This window comes from Hippocampus bargibanti, linkage group LG10 (genome assembly GCF_051943395.1).
Source record: "Hippocampus bargibanti isolate YZ-2025 linkage group LG10, ASM5194339v1, whole genome shotgun sequence".
Lineage (NCBI taxonomy): Eukaryota > Metazoa > Chordata > Actinopteri > Syngnathiformes > Syngnathidae > Hippocampus > Hippocampus bargibanti.
In genome coordinates, this window is record NC_142743.1 from 15,210,828 (window position 1) to 15,227,226 (window position 16,399).

Genomic DNA, 16,399 nt, shown 5'->3' on the forward strand with positions numbered 1-16,399 from the left:
AATTAGAGGTAGCTCAATACATTGATGGAGAGGACATGATTTGTGTGTCTGGGTGTGTGTTATTAAGATATATTTATGATGTGTGTGTGTGTGTGTGTGTGTGTGTGTGTGTGTGTGTGTGTGTGTGTGTGTGTGCGTGCGTGCGTGCGTGCGTGCGTGCGTGTGTGTGTGTGTGTGTGTGTGTGTGTGTGTGTGTGTGTGTGTGTGTGTGTGTGTGTGTGTGTATACAGCACCCTATGCATCTTATCAATTTCACTTTCACCAAAAAAGTATTACAAAAAATACAGGTCAACTTGACTGATGATGGAGAGTGACTTGCATCACAAGATGTTCTTTGTCTATTTTCACCGACTTGACTCTTCTTTGATTGATGGCAGCGGCACCTGTCTTGTCAAAACAACAACACCCAGTGTCACAAAACTTGTTGTTCAGACACTGGTCATATTATTTTTGGCCATTGTCAAATTACCCATTTTGTAACTCAGGGGATTGCACACACCTGGCCAAACTGTAAAATGTGTTTCTAAATCATGATACTAATATTTCCAATGCTTTATTTCCAGAGGCTTTTCTTTCTTGATGAAGTTGACATTGCGGTGACAATTAATTTATTGATTTCAGTTGGCCTTGAAGCAAAATATGAAGTCTATATCTACACATTTTTGAAGCAACATCAATTTTAGTTTTAGAAAAATCATCCAAAGTAATATCCTTACTAATGTTTAACCGGTGTCAATAAGCCTTCATGTTTCGTCTACATTGAGTATTCTTGTTGTATGTTTGTAGTGGAAAAAATCCCTGGCTCTTTAAGGCAAGCCTAATCTAGTCGAGTACTATATGTAGTTTCACTGGCAATCGACCCAAAGCATCCATACGCACTGACCATCGAGAAGCCTTGGGTTGTGAGAGTCAGAGAATAGCACTTACAGATTTAGCACAAGAAGAGTAATCCTGTCTTGGCCGGCTGAATGATTTTTCTCACAACCCGAAGGTTATGGCTATGCCCCCGAAGCTTTCCCCTTGACCCAAAGACCTTCCCAGCTGTTTTAGATGTTGCATTATCACCAGCATAGGAATGAGCTTTTAATTTGCCTTCTTGACTGAAATAAACGGAGGCTCAGAGGGAATCGAGCCTTTTCCATTGTTGGTCCCTCTCTCTGCATGGAATGACCTGCCACTGAACATTCGGCAAGCCACCTCGCTGCCCATCTTTAAAAGCCGCCTCAATACTCACATGTACTCTTTGGATTTTGAGTCTGCATGACTCAGGCTTGATCTATAAATATTTTATGCAGTTCAGTCTTTGAGAAAATAAATGCCATAGTTGGATTTAACTGTGCTCTTTCCGTTTATCAGATTCTTATCAGATGTTGCTCAATCAGATTAAGCTCCACTTTCTGTGACTACAGCCTCTCCTGTTGCATTTCCATCATGTCCAGAGGCCCATTTCATGCCCCTCCCTTCCTGCTGGTAGACCAATGAGATATACACACACATGCACACACACACACACACACACACACACACACACACACACACGCCACATCCCTCCTTCTCAAGTGTGAGGGGTATAAGAAGGCGTTGGTGCTCTGGCCACAAACAGAGCGCAAGGGGAGCGCTGCAGCTTGCAAGTCAGATGTCTCATGGATAGACAAAAAGCAATCACAGCCCGAAATGACAGAAAGAGAAGAAGGCTTTTAAGGTAGCTTGAGGCAGACTGTGGCCCTGCAAGTGGGACAGACACAAATGCCAACAATGGAACTGTCAAACAATCCAAGGTCGAGGGGGCACGAGGAGACTCCCCCAGCCCTGCTGCTTGATCTGTCCCAAGTGAAAAATAGCAGCTTCAGTGCTGCCCAACAACAGAGCTACAGTGCAACCATCTTCCTGCGCCGTAAAGACAAACCCGAGAAGGTAAGGTAATTCTTCAAACTTCCCCCCCCTCCCCCCCGCATGTTTTCTTTTTCTTTCCCAAGTGAAAGAGTGACATTCCGTCAGGTAAATCACTTTTAAAATGTTTCTGTACATGACCTGAAGATTTGAATTTGTGACTGGAACAGCTGCTATTAGCATCCAATTCCAAAAGTGTTTAATACTGTAAAACTAGAGAAAAACATTTAGCCAGTATCCAAGTGCAACATGGGGTCAGGTTTACATCCACTGGAAAGTGCTCCTAATGCTTGTGGTGCATCAACTCCAGCACAGTCGAAATATAACACAATCCCCCAGAGACTGTGATCTGTTGTCACAGACGAGGTATTGATCACTAATTTCCTCATTGTGACCACACATCCAGTGCACGTACACACACTTCTTAAAGGTGCCACACCCAGTTTCTCATTCATATTAAAAAAAAACATTATATGTAAAACTGTGTTTCGACTGGGTCTCTGCTGTCTTGAATGAGATAACATGAAAAAGGCAGTTTTTTTCTGATCAGTAGCTGTGGGTGTCTGGTGGCCGCCTCTTCACTGTGTTTAGTCTTTGAGATTTTGCCATTTAAAGGTTATATTGATATATCTTGAAACCATACAACAAAATGGATAATGATTGTCGGACCATTTTAAGTATTGGCAGGTTCAAATCTTCTTCTCTAGGAAGTGAGCTATTCCTATTATTGTTTTTCCTCTACATGTTTTGTTTATTTTATCCATGACGAGAATGACAATCACATGAGCACATCAGTGTTCTGAAATATTACAGTGGAAAAAAAATCACGATTGTTGCTGTTATATATCATATCCAAAATCACTAATTGTATGATCTTAACATACTTGCTGTTGCCTCTGGTGGCTTAGTACGAACTGGTAATGTAAAGCTTTTTAAAGGCTTAATGCATGACATTAAGCATTCGACCTGAAGTATTAATTATTTAGCACGTGAAAAGGAGAATAACATTGCAAATGGGAAATCACAACCTGTTCTGTAGATTGCAAATTTCCCCATTGTGGGACTATTAAAGGCTTTCTGATTCTGATTATTTTTCGGATGCTACAGTCAAGGTATGAATAATACTTTTTGTTGCCCTGCTGTAAACCACTGTTTTTTTTTTTCCACAAAAGCAATTGAAGCGTAATTTTATACATTTGAATGGTCAAACCTGTGTGCATCATGTCAAATAGCTGTGCTTATTCACCCAGAGTTGAAATCGAGATTGATAACAGCTTTCAGTAAATCGAGCTGACTGAAGCCTGTGATGGTGGTTTCACTGAGCATGTAGTGCCCTGATTCAGTCAGACATTCACTGATGAAGCTTACTCAACCGGACAGAAACACAGGATGCTGTTGTATTTTACTGCTGGATCCAAAATTAAAGCATTTGGCTCATGGCCCAGCTGCATAGCAAAATGGCATTGTGCCCAGTCAGTCATCATTCTCGATATCATTTTGACTTTGATACTACAGTAACATCGACCAAAAAGAATCCAGCCAAAACTTGCTGTGAATGCACCGCAATTAGCCAGTGGGCCTCAAGTGTGAAGGTGAGACACCAACGGTGAAATGTCCTTCACTGGCATGTACCGAGGTATTTTTTTGTTTATTTTTGTTGGGAGTAAATCCAGAACGCTTTTCTGAACAGAGTTAAAAGTAAAATTTAAAAAGACACTAAAATTATGGAGGGCAGCTCGATCGTTGAGTGTTTAGCCATGCAGAGGTTGGGGGTATATTCTGCTCTCTGACCTCCTTGTGTGGAGTTTGCATGTTCTCCCTGGGTGTGAATGAGCTTTTTCCAGGCCCTCCAGTTTCTTCCCTCATTCCAAAAATATCAATGGCAAGCTGATTGGACACTCAAATTTAACCGTTGTGAGTGTGAGAGCGAATGGTTATTTGTCTTTGTGTGGCCTGCAATTGGCTGGCAACCAGTTCAGAGTGTCTCCCGCCTACTGCCCGAACACAGCTCGGATGGACTCCAGCACCCCCCGATGTCAGAAGATCTGAATCATAAAAAAGACGAAAATATTGGAGCACGGGGGTAATTGTCCCTGATCAATTTATAACAGCAAGCTTATTAGCCCATCATTAGGCTTAAAATATGTCCAGAACAAAAAAGGATTTGGATTGGATCAGACTTTATTCGTCTCACAGTAAACATTCACATTCACAGCAGCAAAGTGGAAAAGAAATACAATTTTAAAAAAAGCAAGGCTCATGAGAGCACTTGCTGACGGCTGCCCAGCTTGGACTTGGACTATTTGATAAGGCTTTGCCAAAGCAAACTAAAAGGAATCATGACAAATGTTGATTTAATTTTGTTTTTGTTTTTATGTTTGGCGTTCCTGTGTGCATGTGTGTGCATGTGTGCATGTGCGTCTATATGCGTGTGTGTATGTGTGTATGTGTGTATGTGTGTATGTGTGTATGTGTGTGTGTGTGTGTGTGTGTGTGTGTGTGTGTGTGTGTGTGTGTGTGTGTGTGTGTGTGTGTGTGTGTGTGTGTGTGTGTGTGTGTGTGTGTGTGTGTGTGTGTGTGTGTGTGTGTGTGTGTGTGTGTGTGTGTGCGCGCGTGTGTGTGCAGCAGAACTTGCAGCGTCCAGGCACAACAGGTCATGTACTCTCATTCTGTCTGTCTTGAAACGGGCATTCTCATCCAGTACAAGTGTGACTGCGTGACACAAATCACTAGTATGCATTTAATCCTGCTGCGTTGCTTCTGCAACGATTTAGTTTCAGTTCAGCCTGTCTCAGCGAGGGAGAGGAATCTCGCAATTTGAAGCCTCATTCACATTGTATAAAAGGTGATTAACCATGTTTACTGGTGAGATGGTCAGTCAGCACAGAGCACAGAGTGGAGCAGAAAGACAGTTCTTGTGAAGATTTGATTTGAAGGGCAAGACCCCTTCTTCCACCTGCATAAAGCCGGCTGTAGTATCTGCAGTCCTTCTGACAGGTATATGACAACTTTGGTATCATGGTGAAGAAAAATAAAAGGAGGCATGAGGGAAGGAATCAGCGGTTGAGATTCTCTACAACAGCTTTGCATTGGTGGTTTGGTCTGTCTCCATCACTTTCACAGTTGAGTCAGCATGGAGCTGCATAGTTGCTCATTCTGTACTGCTCACTGACGATCACACACACACACACACACACACACACACACACACACACACACACACACACACACGCACACACGCACACACACACACACACACATACACACACACACACACACTGAAAATAGGAGGAGGATGTGACGTGCACGCACAGACAAACACACGCAGACAATGTCTCAGGATGTCAGTGCAACATATGCACGAGGAAGAATGGAAGTATGAAAATGGAGCAGAGCCGAGAGGCCCAAATGAATTGATGAGGCAGATGGTCGGATGTGACAGGATTTTCAGGAAGCGCGGCACTCATGGCAGGACCACCCGGACAAGAACCCATCAAGGTGACACTTCTAATTGCCACTTGAGTACATATGTCTATTTATATGTAAACTTTAGTCTCCATTGTTGCCGTAGAGTTTAAGTGTTACTGTGAACGTTGGACTATTTTTGGAATATATTGTAACTTTGCAACTCACATTTATTTCCATATTCAATTTCTTTTAGGTGCATGCGTCAGAGATGATTCAGCACAAAAATAACTTTTTTTTCAAAAAGGCCTCCTAGGGCTCAGGGAAACTTTTCTTCAATGGGATTTGTGCTGCATAACTGCATGTCAAATGCAGTCTTTTCGTCTGGTCAGACAAATTGAATTCTCAGTGGACATTAAAGGAGAAAACAGAACACACACAATGTGGCGCTGCAGCCTTATTAACTTAAGACAGGGAGTGAAGAGTGTCCAATTAAAGGACAACTGACGTCACTTTTTTGTTTTTTAACTGACACCAGAAAAACGTTTTATAGCATCCAAAATACCCAAAACACGCAGTATGATATTTTTAGTCAAATGCAAAAAACCAATAAAAATGACTTAAAGTGTCCAAAATCTGCAAAAAATTGAGCTGCGAATTGGGCATTTCCAGAAAGTCCTGCCCCCAGTTTGTGACATCACATCAAGTCGTCTTGCATTGTTTGTGAATCAAAACAATGGCTTCAGATATGATTCAAATAGTTCTGAAGAGGAAAGCATACATGTTTGCAATCGATTAAAGAATTAATTAGTGCCATTTTGAGGCAACATTGAGGGAAAATCACCCAAAAAAAGAGACACAAAATGGCGCCCTCCAGTGGCCACCTCCGTTTCCACAGGCTGATAAATTCCTTATATGGCGCTTGGACACCTTCTTCTGGCCTTTTGGTGGCTTTTGGGTGCAACATGAGGTCCCCAGACCAAACAAATACAGCAAAATACATTGACACGATGGAAGGACCGCTACAATGCATCTTTTTTACGGTAAAGGGTGGTCTTTTAGTGACGTCACGTCAGGAATCGTCACCAACTAATAAACAAGACTTCCTGAATATTCAGCGTGAGTCTTAAAATGTAAAATATAGGTATATGCGGTGGAATCTTTGTAAAACACGGTCAGTAAAAGTCATTTGAAGCCATTTTACAAATTATGGACACAACTTGTCCGGAGACGGCAGTTGTCCTTTAAACATTGTCCTGACACTGTTGTAAGAAATGATGATGAATACACTTCTTCTGACATTCTTCGAGTTATCTCATATTACAAAGTACAAAGAGTAGTTAGTAAGAGTCAAGGAAACGCGGGAAAAACATGCCACATCGTAAAAGCCCACATCCACGAAAAATATGTTTTTTTTTTTTTTTAAGTTATATCATATTACTGTCCATCATTGTTACTGTCTGACTGAACTTGTGACTGAACAAAATGATGAAAGTGTCCCACGGTAAGCAAAACCAAAAGCGCCGTCACTTGCACTTTTGAAATAGGAAATTAAGATTCAAGAAAGTCGCCGTCACAACAATGGATGCTATCATACACCACACTGACACTCCCCCACACCTTTAATACAACCACAATATCCACTCATGTACACAAACATTACCTTTAATTATCCACGACATTGGCCTGGAGCGCGATACGGTGCTCATAAAATTGTATTCAAGAGGGACATGCTTGAACAATAAGGCTGGCAGTGTACAGAAAACTCAATTATTCGGGGCCATACCTTCTCCTTACATCTGTGAGTGTTTCAGTGTTTTTTTAAAGCCGTGTTATTGCTTGTCCAATACGACTAACAAACGTGGGTTGTTTATCAAACTCAAAGCCCTCTCTATGTATTGGCAGTGTCTGAAACTCAAAAAGTTAGCGGATACCAGGGCAGACAACTCTGAAAAGTTGCCTGCCTGGCCATAATGTTGCCTGCCCCATTTTTCACAAGTTGAAACACAATAGGACGATTAATCGCAAAAAAAACATTGTTGCAAAATATTAAGGATTGATAATCAGAATATATAACAGAACAACACTTTAAAATTAAGTAATTGATTTACCTACCACAAATGCTCCCTTAATTAATTTAGCGTTAATATCCATTGCTGATGATTTTGCTCCAGTTGTCGTTTGTCCATACACTGTTCGGCATGTTGCACAATGCAATGTTTGCGTTGCGTCGTCTGCTACAAGCCATGTGAACTCCTCTTTCCACCATGCTTTTAATGTTTACGTTTTGTAGCGTCATAAATTTTGTTAGCTTCTTTTGAATCTTTCTTCTGGGGCTGAAGTTTTGGCTTTATTCCTCACCACTTATCCATTTTTATCGTGTTCTCTGTGCATCTACTTTGGGAAATGAAATGCGAATGCACCCGGAAGCTTGAAGTTATGCAAATTGCCAAACGAACCGAATAAAGATTTCAAAATCGGAATAAAGAAAATGTTTGATTTTATTTATTTTTTCCTTGAAAAAGTTGTTGGTGACCCGGGTGGAGACGTTCTGTAAGTTGTACGCCAGGCGTAAAAGTTGCACGCCCAGGGCGTCCGGGTAGACGTTATTTCAGACACCAGTATTGGTTCAGGAAATTAACATTTATGGGCTTGTTACTTTCCTTGTTGTTGTCTTTGCATAACCGTTTCTCCCTCAAAAATGCTGAGGCATATTCTATTCTTATAAATGGTGACATTTCTGTGTCTCTGACTTGTCAGACTCAGCAGAAGTGCATTGCGGTCTTTGCACTGCTATGCTGCTTTGCTGTGCTATTGGTGCTCATCTTCTCCTCCGTGGATATTTGGGGGGACAGTGAGGATGGCATCACAGAGGAGAATTGTCGCACTGACTGTCGGTGAGATAATAAACACATGCAGCTTAGAAAGCATCACATGAGAGGACAAAAAAAAAGTTGATTTGCTCATGGGGCCTTAATGCAGCATTGTCCTGATGGAGACAATCCCTGAGGAACTTCAACAACACCTGAATGCCAGACCAAAGTTGCCACTCTTTGTTGGCTTCCATACCCTGCTGGACCAAGCAAAGCGTTCAATCCATGTAGTGTCACCAGTTTGGAACTTGAGGCCCCTGGAGAGAGAACCCGTGCAGAGCACCGGACGACAGGTACAAAGTCATAGTATTCTTTGTTTTTCCCAAGTAGCACAGATGGAAAAACTTTAATTATTTTTAAGATTATGTGTCCCCTGCTTAATGAGTTTTGACCCGCTGAGATGAAAACAATTCTTAAACACCTCATACCATTTTCTCAGGGACACCTTTTATTCCAGAGATTGCTCAGCTTGAAATCTCGCGGGGTCAAACTCAAGGTTGTAAGCAGTCTGACAAACTCCACAGAACAGAAGATTTTGGCAGCACACAGTAAGTCAGTGGCAAGATGTCATTCATTCCAATGTGTAACTCTTTCACCCAGACTGTCTATCTCTTCCTGTCTAGATGCAGAGATTCATGTGGTTAACATGACAGCTTTTACCCGAGGAGGACTCCATTCCTCATTCTGGATCGTAGATCGGACACACTTTTACATTGGCAGTGCTGATATGGACTGGAGGTCTTTCTCCAAGGTAGCATCAACATTTTGCCTTTGTGATGCTAAAAATCAAGAGTTGCCAACGAGGAACAGGGCATGTATCATTCAATAAGTGGACATTTCAGGAGATACTTCTATTTAGAACCAAACGGCCATATATCATGATGTAAGTAAATATAAATGAGGGAAAATCCTGCTTCTGTTCTTGCATAACATTTAGTCATTCGACAAATGTTAGCTAGGCCGTGTAAAGAATGGGAAGAAATAAATAATAAAGTAAAAAGTCCTGAATTCTCCAAACAGTGATGAAAGGGATGCATGAATATATTAACCCTGTAAAACCTGACCCATCAAAGAATAGCCAGAAAATTCCGATTTTTGGGGTCTGAGATGTTAATTAACTCCTATATCAAAATCCACCAAAAATTGCTCTATCATGGATTTGGATTTGAATATTGATGTATCACATTTGATACAATGGGCACTTTTGGCAACTTTTTTCTGCAATTTGACATATATCAAATCATATGGAAAGCCGCTTTGTCCAGCACATCCCCACATCTTGACACCACATTTGTCCCCCTGAGTCAGCAATTTCTGAAATCTATATCGAGACAACCCTGGGATTGGCTGCTAACCGGTTTAGGGTGTCCCCTGCCTACTGCCCAAAGATAGCTGGGATAGACTCCAGCAACCCCCGCGTCCCCACTAAGGATAAAATGATCCAGAAAATGACTAATTATTCTGGAAATACTCAAAATGTGTTTGAAGATGGCCTCTCAGTGATTAATTAGATGAACTAAGCCATCAAAATAATCTGTGTCTTTATTTTAGTAAGCATTATGTAGATTACATGTGAAATGACAATTTGGAGAAAACCTTATTTTAAACCTGGAGTATAAAATTTGATACAGAAATCACCACGTTGAAAACGAAAACTTGAGCTACTTGTAGAGACGTGATCATGCATCAGAGGGCAGAATACATGTAGTAGATCACATACAACGTTTTTTTTTAATGAAAAAAAATCATCATGTTGGTGTGATAGAGGCCTCAGAAACCTGTGTATCAAATGTGATACAAATGGCATTATAGTTTTAAGACCAGTTCGTGGATTTTATTCATTTTGAATGAATCAATTCCCCATTAGGTTTTGTTGTCATCCTGTATGTCAGGTACAAATGAGTCAAGGAAGCAAAGCATATCGACATGATCTCCCAGCTTAACTTCTCCTCTCTATATCATTGCTTGTTTCTTTGTGGCTTTTTGTGACACCTCACAGAGAAAGGAGTTGGGCCTGATGGTGTACAACTGCAGTTGTCTGGCTCTGGACCTCCACAGAATTTTTTCTTTTTACTGGCAGCTCCATGACAGGGACTACATACCCTCAATCTGGTCCAAGAGAGTCACAGCGCTCTATGGCAGACACCATGCCCTGGCGCTGGAGCTCAACAATACCCCCGCAGTTGCATATGTGTCTGTAAGCCTCTCTGGTTTTTATTGTGTGTGTGTGTGTGTGTGTGTGTGTGTGTGTGTGTGTGTGTGTGTGTGTGTGTGTGTGTGTGTGTGTGTGTGTGTGTGTGTGTGTGTGTGTGTGTGTGCGTGTGCGTGTGCGTGTGCGTGTGTGTGTGTGTGTGTGTGCGTGTGCGTGTGCGTGTGCGTGCGTGTGTGTGTGTGTGTGTGCGTGTGTGCGTGTGTGCGCGTATGCGCACGTATTTTTATTCGGATGTTTACTTCAGATGTGTTGATTTGATATCAGCACAACACATCTGCACTGTCGTCATGGATCAGTTTTGTTGGAATTTGATGAAAGGGTAAGGCACCATGGTCACCTTTTAACACATCTGCCACACAGAATCAGAGGATTTTGATTTTGCTCAAACTAAGCTTACGACCCAAGTGAGGAAAAGACAGACAGTGATGGAGGCTAACGCTCCAGAATCATCCCGTAAACCGATGTATTTTGAGGCTGTCATGAAATAGAGTACACTATATGAGTCTGTTAATTCGAGTAATTTTGCCCTAACATAAATGTATTCAAATTTTGCAAAATAAAGAAGAACAGCAGTTTGGGAATCTGCCATGTATTTCCTAGTACTTCTAAAATGTATTCTTTGTTAACTATGGCCACTTTTTTGTAAATATAATGTGTTTATTTATCGCCCCCTTATATATCCCCCCCCCCTCTCTCTGTCACTGATATTGTAGCACAGCTTTGCTGGGAGACAAAGCAATAAATCTGTGGTTGGGGGGTAGCAGTTGCTTAAGGGAGATAATAAATGCCTGTTCATATGGCTGTACAGTCCATTACCTCACTGAAGGAGAAGTACTTCAGGTAGACCATTCTTGGAAAGCAGGAATCGGGTTGTATTGGAACTGTCTCCTGCACATTTGTTTTTTAATTGCATCTCAAATTCAGAATCATATTTATTGGCCAAAGATTTAAAACACACAATTAATTTGTCTGACATTTTTCTCACAGTGCTTTTCCGATTTACCATCTGCCAAATGGTTGACATTTGGAAAGTTGGTTGCAGCAGAACTTTGTTGTGTTGTCACATGTTAGCGCAAGGGTTTACCGACGGTACTGGGCTCAGGAAGCAACACGAAAACAATGTTTCTGTTTGCATTTTTTTAACTGAATGAAATTGATGATTGATCCTTTAAAGAAATGTGGTGTAGATACTGAGTCCATCTTTTTAAAATGTTTACTCTAGTTCATTTTTGACCAATATTTTCTGCACTATATGGAGCTTCGGAGCAAATGATGCACCTTCAATGAAAGGCCTATTTTAAATCTATTTTCATAAATAGGGTGCACCATGCACCGCATTATACCGTAAGGCGCATCGAACAAAGCGCTTTCCAGAACATTTAAAATCCCAAATCCCAGAAATTTATTGATTATTGATCTACACATAAGGCACATCGGTAGATGCATTGTTGTCTTTCAAGGGAGTTGAATGCTTTTAGGGTGCACCATATAGTGCAGAAAATACAGCAATCTAATCAAAACTGATGGTGCATTAACTGTTAAAATATTAATTTGTGCTTTAGTGGTGAGTGGCTCAACAATTAAAATTTTAACTTGTATCCATTCAAATATCATGCATATGGTATGGACTGCACTGCCTCATATTTTTACCTCCTCATGTAGTTAAACAAGAGAAACCAAAATAAATGATACGTTTATGACAGCCAACAGCCAGGATTCTGAACATATTAGCTTTTTCGTTTTACGAACTAACATATAGTCCAGATAACGTTTTATGAAGTTACTATTTGCCAATTTCCAACAGACACAATCAGGGAATGATGAATCGTGTAATTTGCCTTATTTGCCTTTGCAAGCTCTAACCTGCTCTTGCGAATTCATAGTCATGGAAGGAAAAGCTAAAATAGCAAGAAACCATTGTTTGATGTTTTCATTTCTCTTGTGACAGAAGTTCTTGATGCTATTTTATCTTATACCGTTGTGTGCATGGATTGCAACTCTAATGTCACCTTACTGATGTATCTTCTCCTGCAGACCTCCCCTGATCTCTTCCGTGCTAAAGAGCGCACCAAAGATGTAGACGCCATCAATCACGTCATGCAGAGTGCAAAGACATTCATCTTCATTTCTGTGATGGACTACCTCCCTCTGGTCAGCAGGCGCCTCAGAGGAGCCTCGGTCACAAGGTACTGCCCATTGATATGAAAACATGCTTCATGTGACATTCTATCTTTCATGCCTGTATCCAACGTTATGAGTACACATTAACTAATTTGGGGTTACTGATTGTGAAAAAAAAAGAAAATGCAATGAAGATGAGCTTGCTCTTGTTCAAGCAGAGGGAGGGGGAATGATTAATTAAAATGGCTTCATCATTAGGTATTGGTCACCGCTGGACGAGATGATCAGAGAGGCTGTGGTTCTGAGAGGGATCAAAGTTCGCCTGCTCATAAGCTTCTGGAAGAACACTCACCCACTCACTTTCAACTTCGTAACCTCCCTCAAGTCGCTGTGCATGCAGCTATACAACTGCTCTCTAGATGCGGTACGTGGACGGACTTCTCTCACTGTAGAATAATGTTGTTGTTTTTTTAGAAACTTGATTAATGTTAATTCAATTATCTTTCAGAGATTTTTCAGTCACAAGCCGCAAAAGGATGACATTCAATATGGACTCAATCATAACAAGTACATGCTTACTGAAAACGCTCTTTATATTGGTAAGCAATGCATTTTGCATTTATTACATATACAGTATACCCTTTTCAAAAATAATTTCATGCTTCCGTTTAGTATTTTCAGTTTTCTGTTTGATCAGCTTTGGGCAAAGATGAGAAACGATTAACTCAAAAACATAAAAACAATCTTTTTTATATGCCAGAAGAATTAAGATGTGGTTTTATGCCCAATGCATCAGTGACCCTGAAAGGCCAAATAACTAATTTGTTTCCCAAAAATGCTGCTATCGTCCTTTACATTTAAAATGAATGTATAATGTGAAGATTTGTACACAGACCCAAATGTAAACTATTGGCATGTTCTCATTTTTGGTTTTACCCTCATAGGGAACCATAACTGGGTGGGTGATGAATTTTCCAATAATGGAGGCGTTGGGCTGGTGGTCCAGATGAAAAATGGTGGAGGGACGATCATGGAACAAGTGAAAGCTGCTTTTGAAAGAGACTGGAGTTCACCTTATTCTCAAAATCTGCTTGGAAACAAAGATCGATACGACAAATACAGACACTTGCATCAAGCAGAGGTTTCGAGTGAGGACAAGTGAAATGAACCTGAACCTCTGTTTGAATGTACAGACGACCTTTCTGTAACTTGACTTTAATATGGACAGACTGCACTCTGCACTCCTATGATGAACGGCTTATTCAGTAATTAGATTTTCCAGTACCCAAATTAATGTACATCTAGATGTAACGACATACATTAGCTGACTGCATCTTAAGGGGACTATATTGGTTGTTCATAAAATACTGCATGACATATGTTATATATTGTATGTTTAATTCAATTAGCCGCCAGCCTGCACTTCTACCCTACTAAAAGTAGTAATATGCTGTATACTTTATCTTGCAAAAGTAACATGGAAAAATTAGGTGCCAGACTCAGATCCAGAACTTTGGAACTGTGAGTCAGATGGGCTCACAGCTTAGAAATTAAAGGTATTATTATTATTATTATTATTATATGCCGCCATGTGCCCTAATTTTCTTGCCACGGTTGCAAAGTGAAAAGACTTTATTGGCGGCCTGCTGCAGTCAAAGAAGATTTTTCCGGGCCATTGTGGGCTGCACATTTTCTAAATGTAATAACATTAAAAACAGTGGTGGCCCGTGGATTTCATAGCTTGGTCTTCGGTATTGCAATGTCTGAATCAATCCAGACTGAAAAAAAAGTGTTGTGTGATTTACTACAAATCCACTAGTGGGTACCATTAGCCAAGAAGTAATTGACCGACGTTTCTTAATTATGTCAATTTTTTTCTTGAAAAGTCTGTCTTGAAAATTACTTTAACAGGAAATCTCCACCCAAATCCATTTCTTCTCCTCCTTGAGCCATTTCTGGTTGACAAAACCGCTATTAAATCAACACAATGTTACCTTAAAGGACAACCGACGTCTCCGGACAAGTTGTGTCCGTAATTTGTAAAATGGCTTCAAATGACTTCTACTGAGCGTATTTTAAAAAGATTCCACCGCATATAGCTATATTTTACGTTTTAAGACTCGCGCTGAATATTCAGGAAGTCTTGTTTTTGAGTTGGTGACGAGTCCGTACGTGACATCACTAAAGGAACGCCCCACACCGAAAAAAAGACACATTTTCGCAGTCCTTCTATCACGTCGATGTATTTTGCTGTATTGTTTGGTCTGAAAACCTTGTGTTGCACCCAAAAGCCGCCAGAAGAGGGTGTCCAAGCTCCATATAAGGAATTTATCAGCCTGTGGAAACGGAGGTGGCCACAGGAGGTCGCCATTTTGTGCCTCTTTTTCGTTGAGACATCTCCCCTCAATGTTGCCTCATAATGGCATGGAATAAATTCTTTAATCGATTGCAAACATGTATGCTTTCCTCTTCAGAACTATTTGAATCATATTCATAACTGGATGTGTGATAAGAAAGCATATTCTCCGAATCTGAAGCCATTGTTGCAAGACGTCTTGGTGTGACGTCACGAACTGGGGGCGGGATTTTCTGAAAATGCCCAATTCGCAGCTCCATTTTTTGCAGATTTTGGACACTTTAAGTCATTTTTATTGGTGTTTTGCATTTGAATAAAAATATCCTACTGCGTGTTTTGGGTATTTTAGATGCGTTTTTCTGATGTCAGTTAAAAAACAAAAAAAAAGTGACGTCTGTTGTCCTTTAATTGTTTATGCGGCTCGCTACGGATACAGTGTGCTAGCTCTGGCCAGTATGCTTTTGTCACTTGCTGCTTATGATCAGAGCAGTCTAATCACTTACTAGCCAATCATAGTTTGCGAAAACGCTGACGGTGTCCAGCGCCTTCAAGAAGGCATTGGTACCCCTTTTGGGTTGCCAACTCGAAATCTGATTGTAAGAGCAACAGTTTGATCGACACATTTGATGCGACAGGGCCCACATATCTGATTGTGAGAGCATCCAGGTAGATTTCTGACCCTGGTAATTAATGATGGCTGAAATATGATTGGTTAAATGCTGAAATACAAAGACACACATCTGGGAGCAGTGCAACCGGGGAAAAGTAATTAAAGGAAGCTGAAAGACAATTTGGAATTATTTCAGAAGAATTCATAGACGAAATATAATGAACATCAGTCCGTGATTCTGATATTTTTAGGCCAGCAGAGAAGGCTTCGAAGGCCTTGACGGTTCGCCACTGATTAAACATGACCAGCATCAAAACGTTCTGAAAATATACATGCTTCAAAGATTCCCCACACGGAATTGAATGTCAAAGGATAACACACTTTTAACAAACATTTGGATTTTTAGTGTGTGTAAAAAGAAATTATCACGTTAATAATAAATAATAATACATTTAGTTATAAGCCCGAATTGTAAACGACAAGACAGTACACTTTTTTAACAGTTTCATGTTGATTGTTTAGTAACGTAGCAGGGTTTTTTTGGACTTGGAGTTTCCAGACTTCAACACCTGGTGGCAGTATCGGAACACTAAGGGTGGTCCGGTCTTGACATGTTTTCAGTCGTTTACCAAATCAAGTCACTTATGGGACTTTCCTGACGTTCTCCGATAAAATTGAACACATTCAAACAATGCATGAAATCGCACACAAGGTTATCAGTAGAATTGGACGAGTGTGCATGAAAACCTTTCACACACACAAATGTTTACATAAAAAGTATTTAGGGGAAAATATTCCAGATTAAAAATTTTCATCGTTTTGCTGTTGGTGGCGCTAAACTGTGCAGACCTTCGGGAATTATCACTAAAGTCTGTGGTTAAGCAGTGAGGAGGAGGGAGGTAGGCATCTGACTCCACACGCCTTTGTAACAT

At 40.6% G+C, this 16,399-nt stretch overlaps 1 protein-coding gene across 2 annotated transcripts; it reads left to right on the forward strand.

Moving 5' to 3' along the window:
* The first annotated feature begins 1,619 nt into the window (after positions 1–1,619).
* On the forward strand, positions 1,620–14,079 carry pld5 (phospholipase D family member 5). 2 transcript variants are annotated; one of them, XM_089006060.1, is made up of 10 exons: positions 1,620–1,914; positions 8,056–8,192; positions 8,278–8,461; positions 8,608–8,716; positions 8,792–8,919; positions 10,168–10,365; positions 12,415–12,566; positions 12,760–12,925; positions 13,010–13,100; positions 13,446–14,079. In XM_089006060.1, exons 1-10 carry the CDS (start codon positions 1,747–1,749, stop codon positions 13,661–13,663), a joined length of 1,551 nt encoding a protein of 516 aa, XP_088862186.1. In that variant the 5' UTR covers positions 1,620–1,746; the 3' UTR covers positions 13,664–14,079. The 2 variants fall into 2 exon arrangements, with proteins under 2 accessions (XP_088862186.1, XP_088862187.1); XM_089006061.1 differs by lacking the exon at positions 1,620–1,914 and adding an exon at positions 5,270–5,388.
* The last annotated feature ends 2,320 nt before the right edge of the window (positions 14,080–16,399 follow it).

What these genes read in the sequence shown, in the direction of transcription:
- pld5 (XM_089006060.1), top strand. Translation starts at nt 1,747, where the DNA reads ATGCCAACAATGGAACTGTCAAACAATCCAAGGTCGAGGGGGCACGAG. An exon ending in CCGCAGTTGCATATGTGTCT is followed by an intron (nt 10,366 to 12,414) that starts GTAAGCCTCTCT and finishes CTTCTCCTGCAG; the next exon opens with ACCTCCCCTGATCTCTTCCG. An exon ending in AGAGGAGCCTCGGTCACAAG is followed by an intron (nt 12,567 to 12,759) that starts GTACTGCCCATT and finishes CTTCATCATTAG; the next exon opens with GTATTGGTCACCGCTGGACG.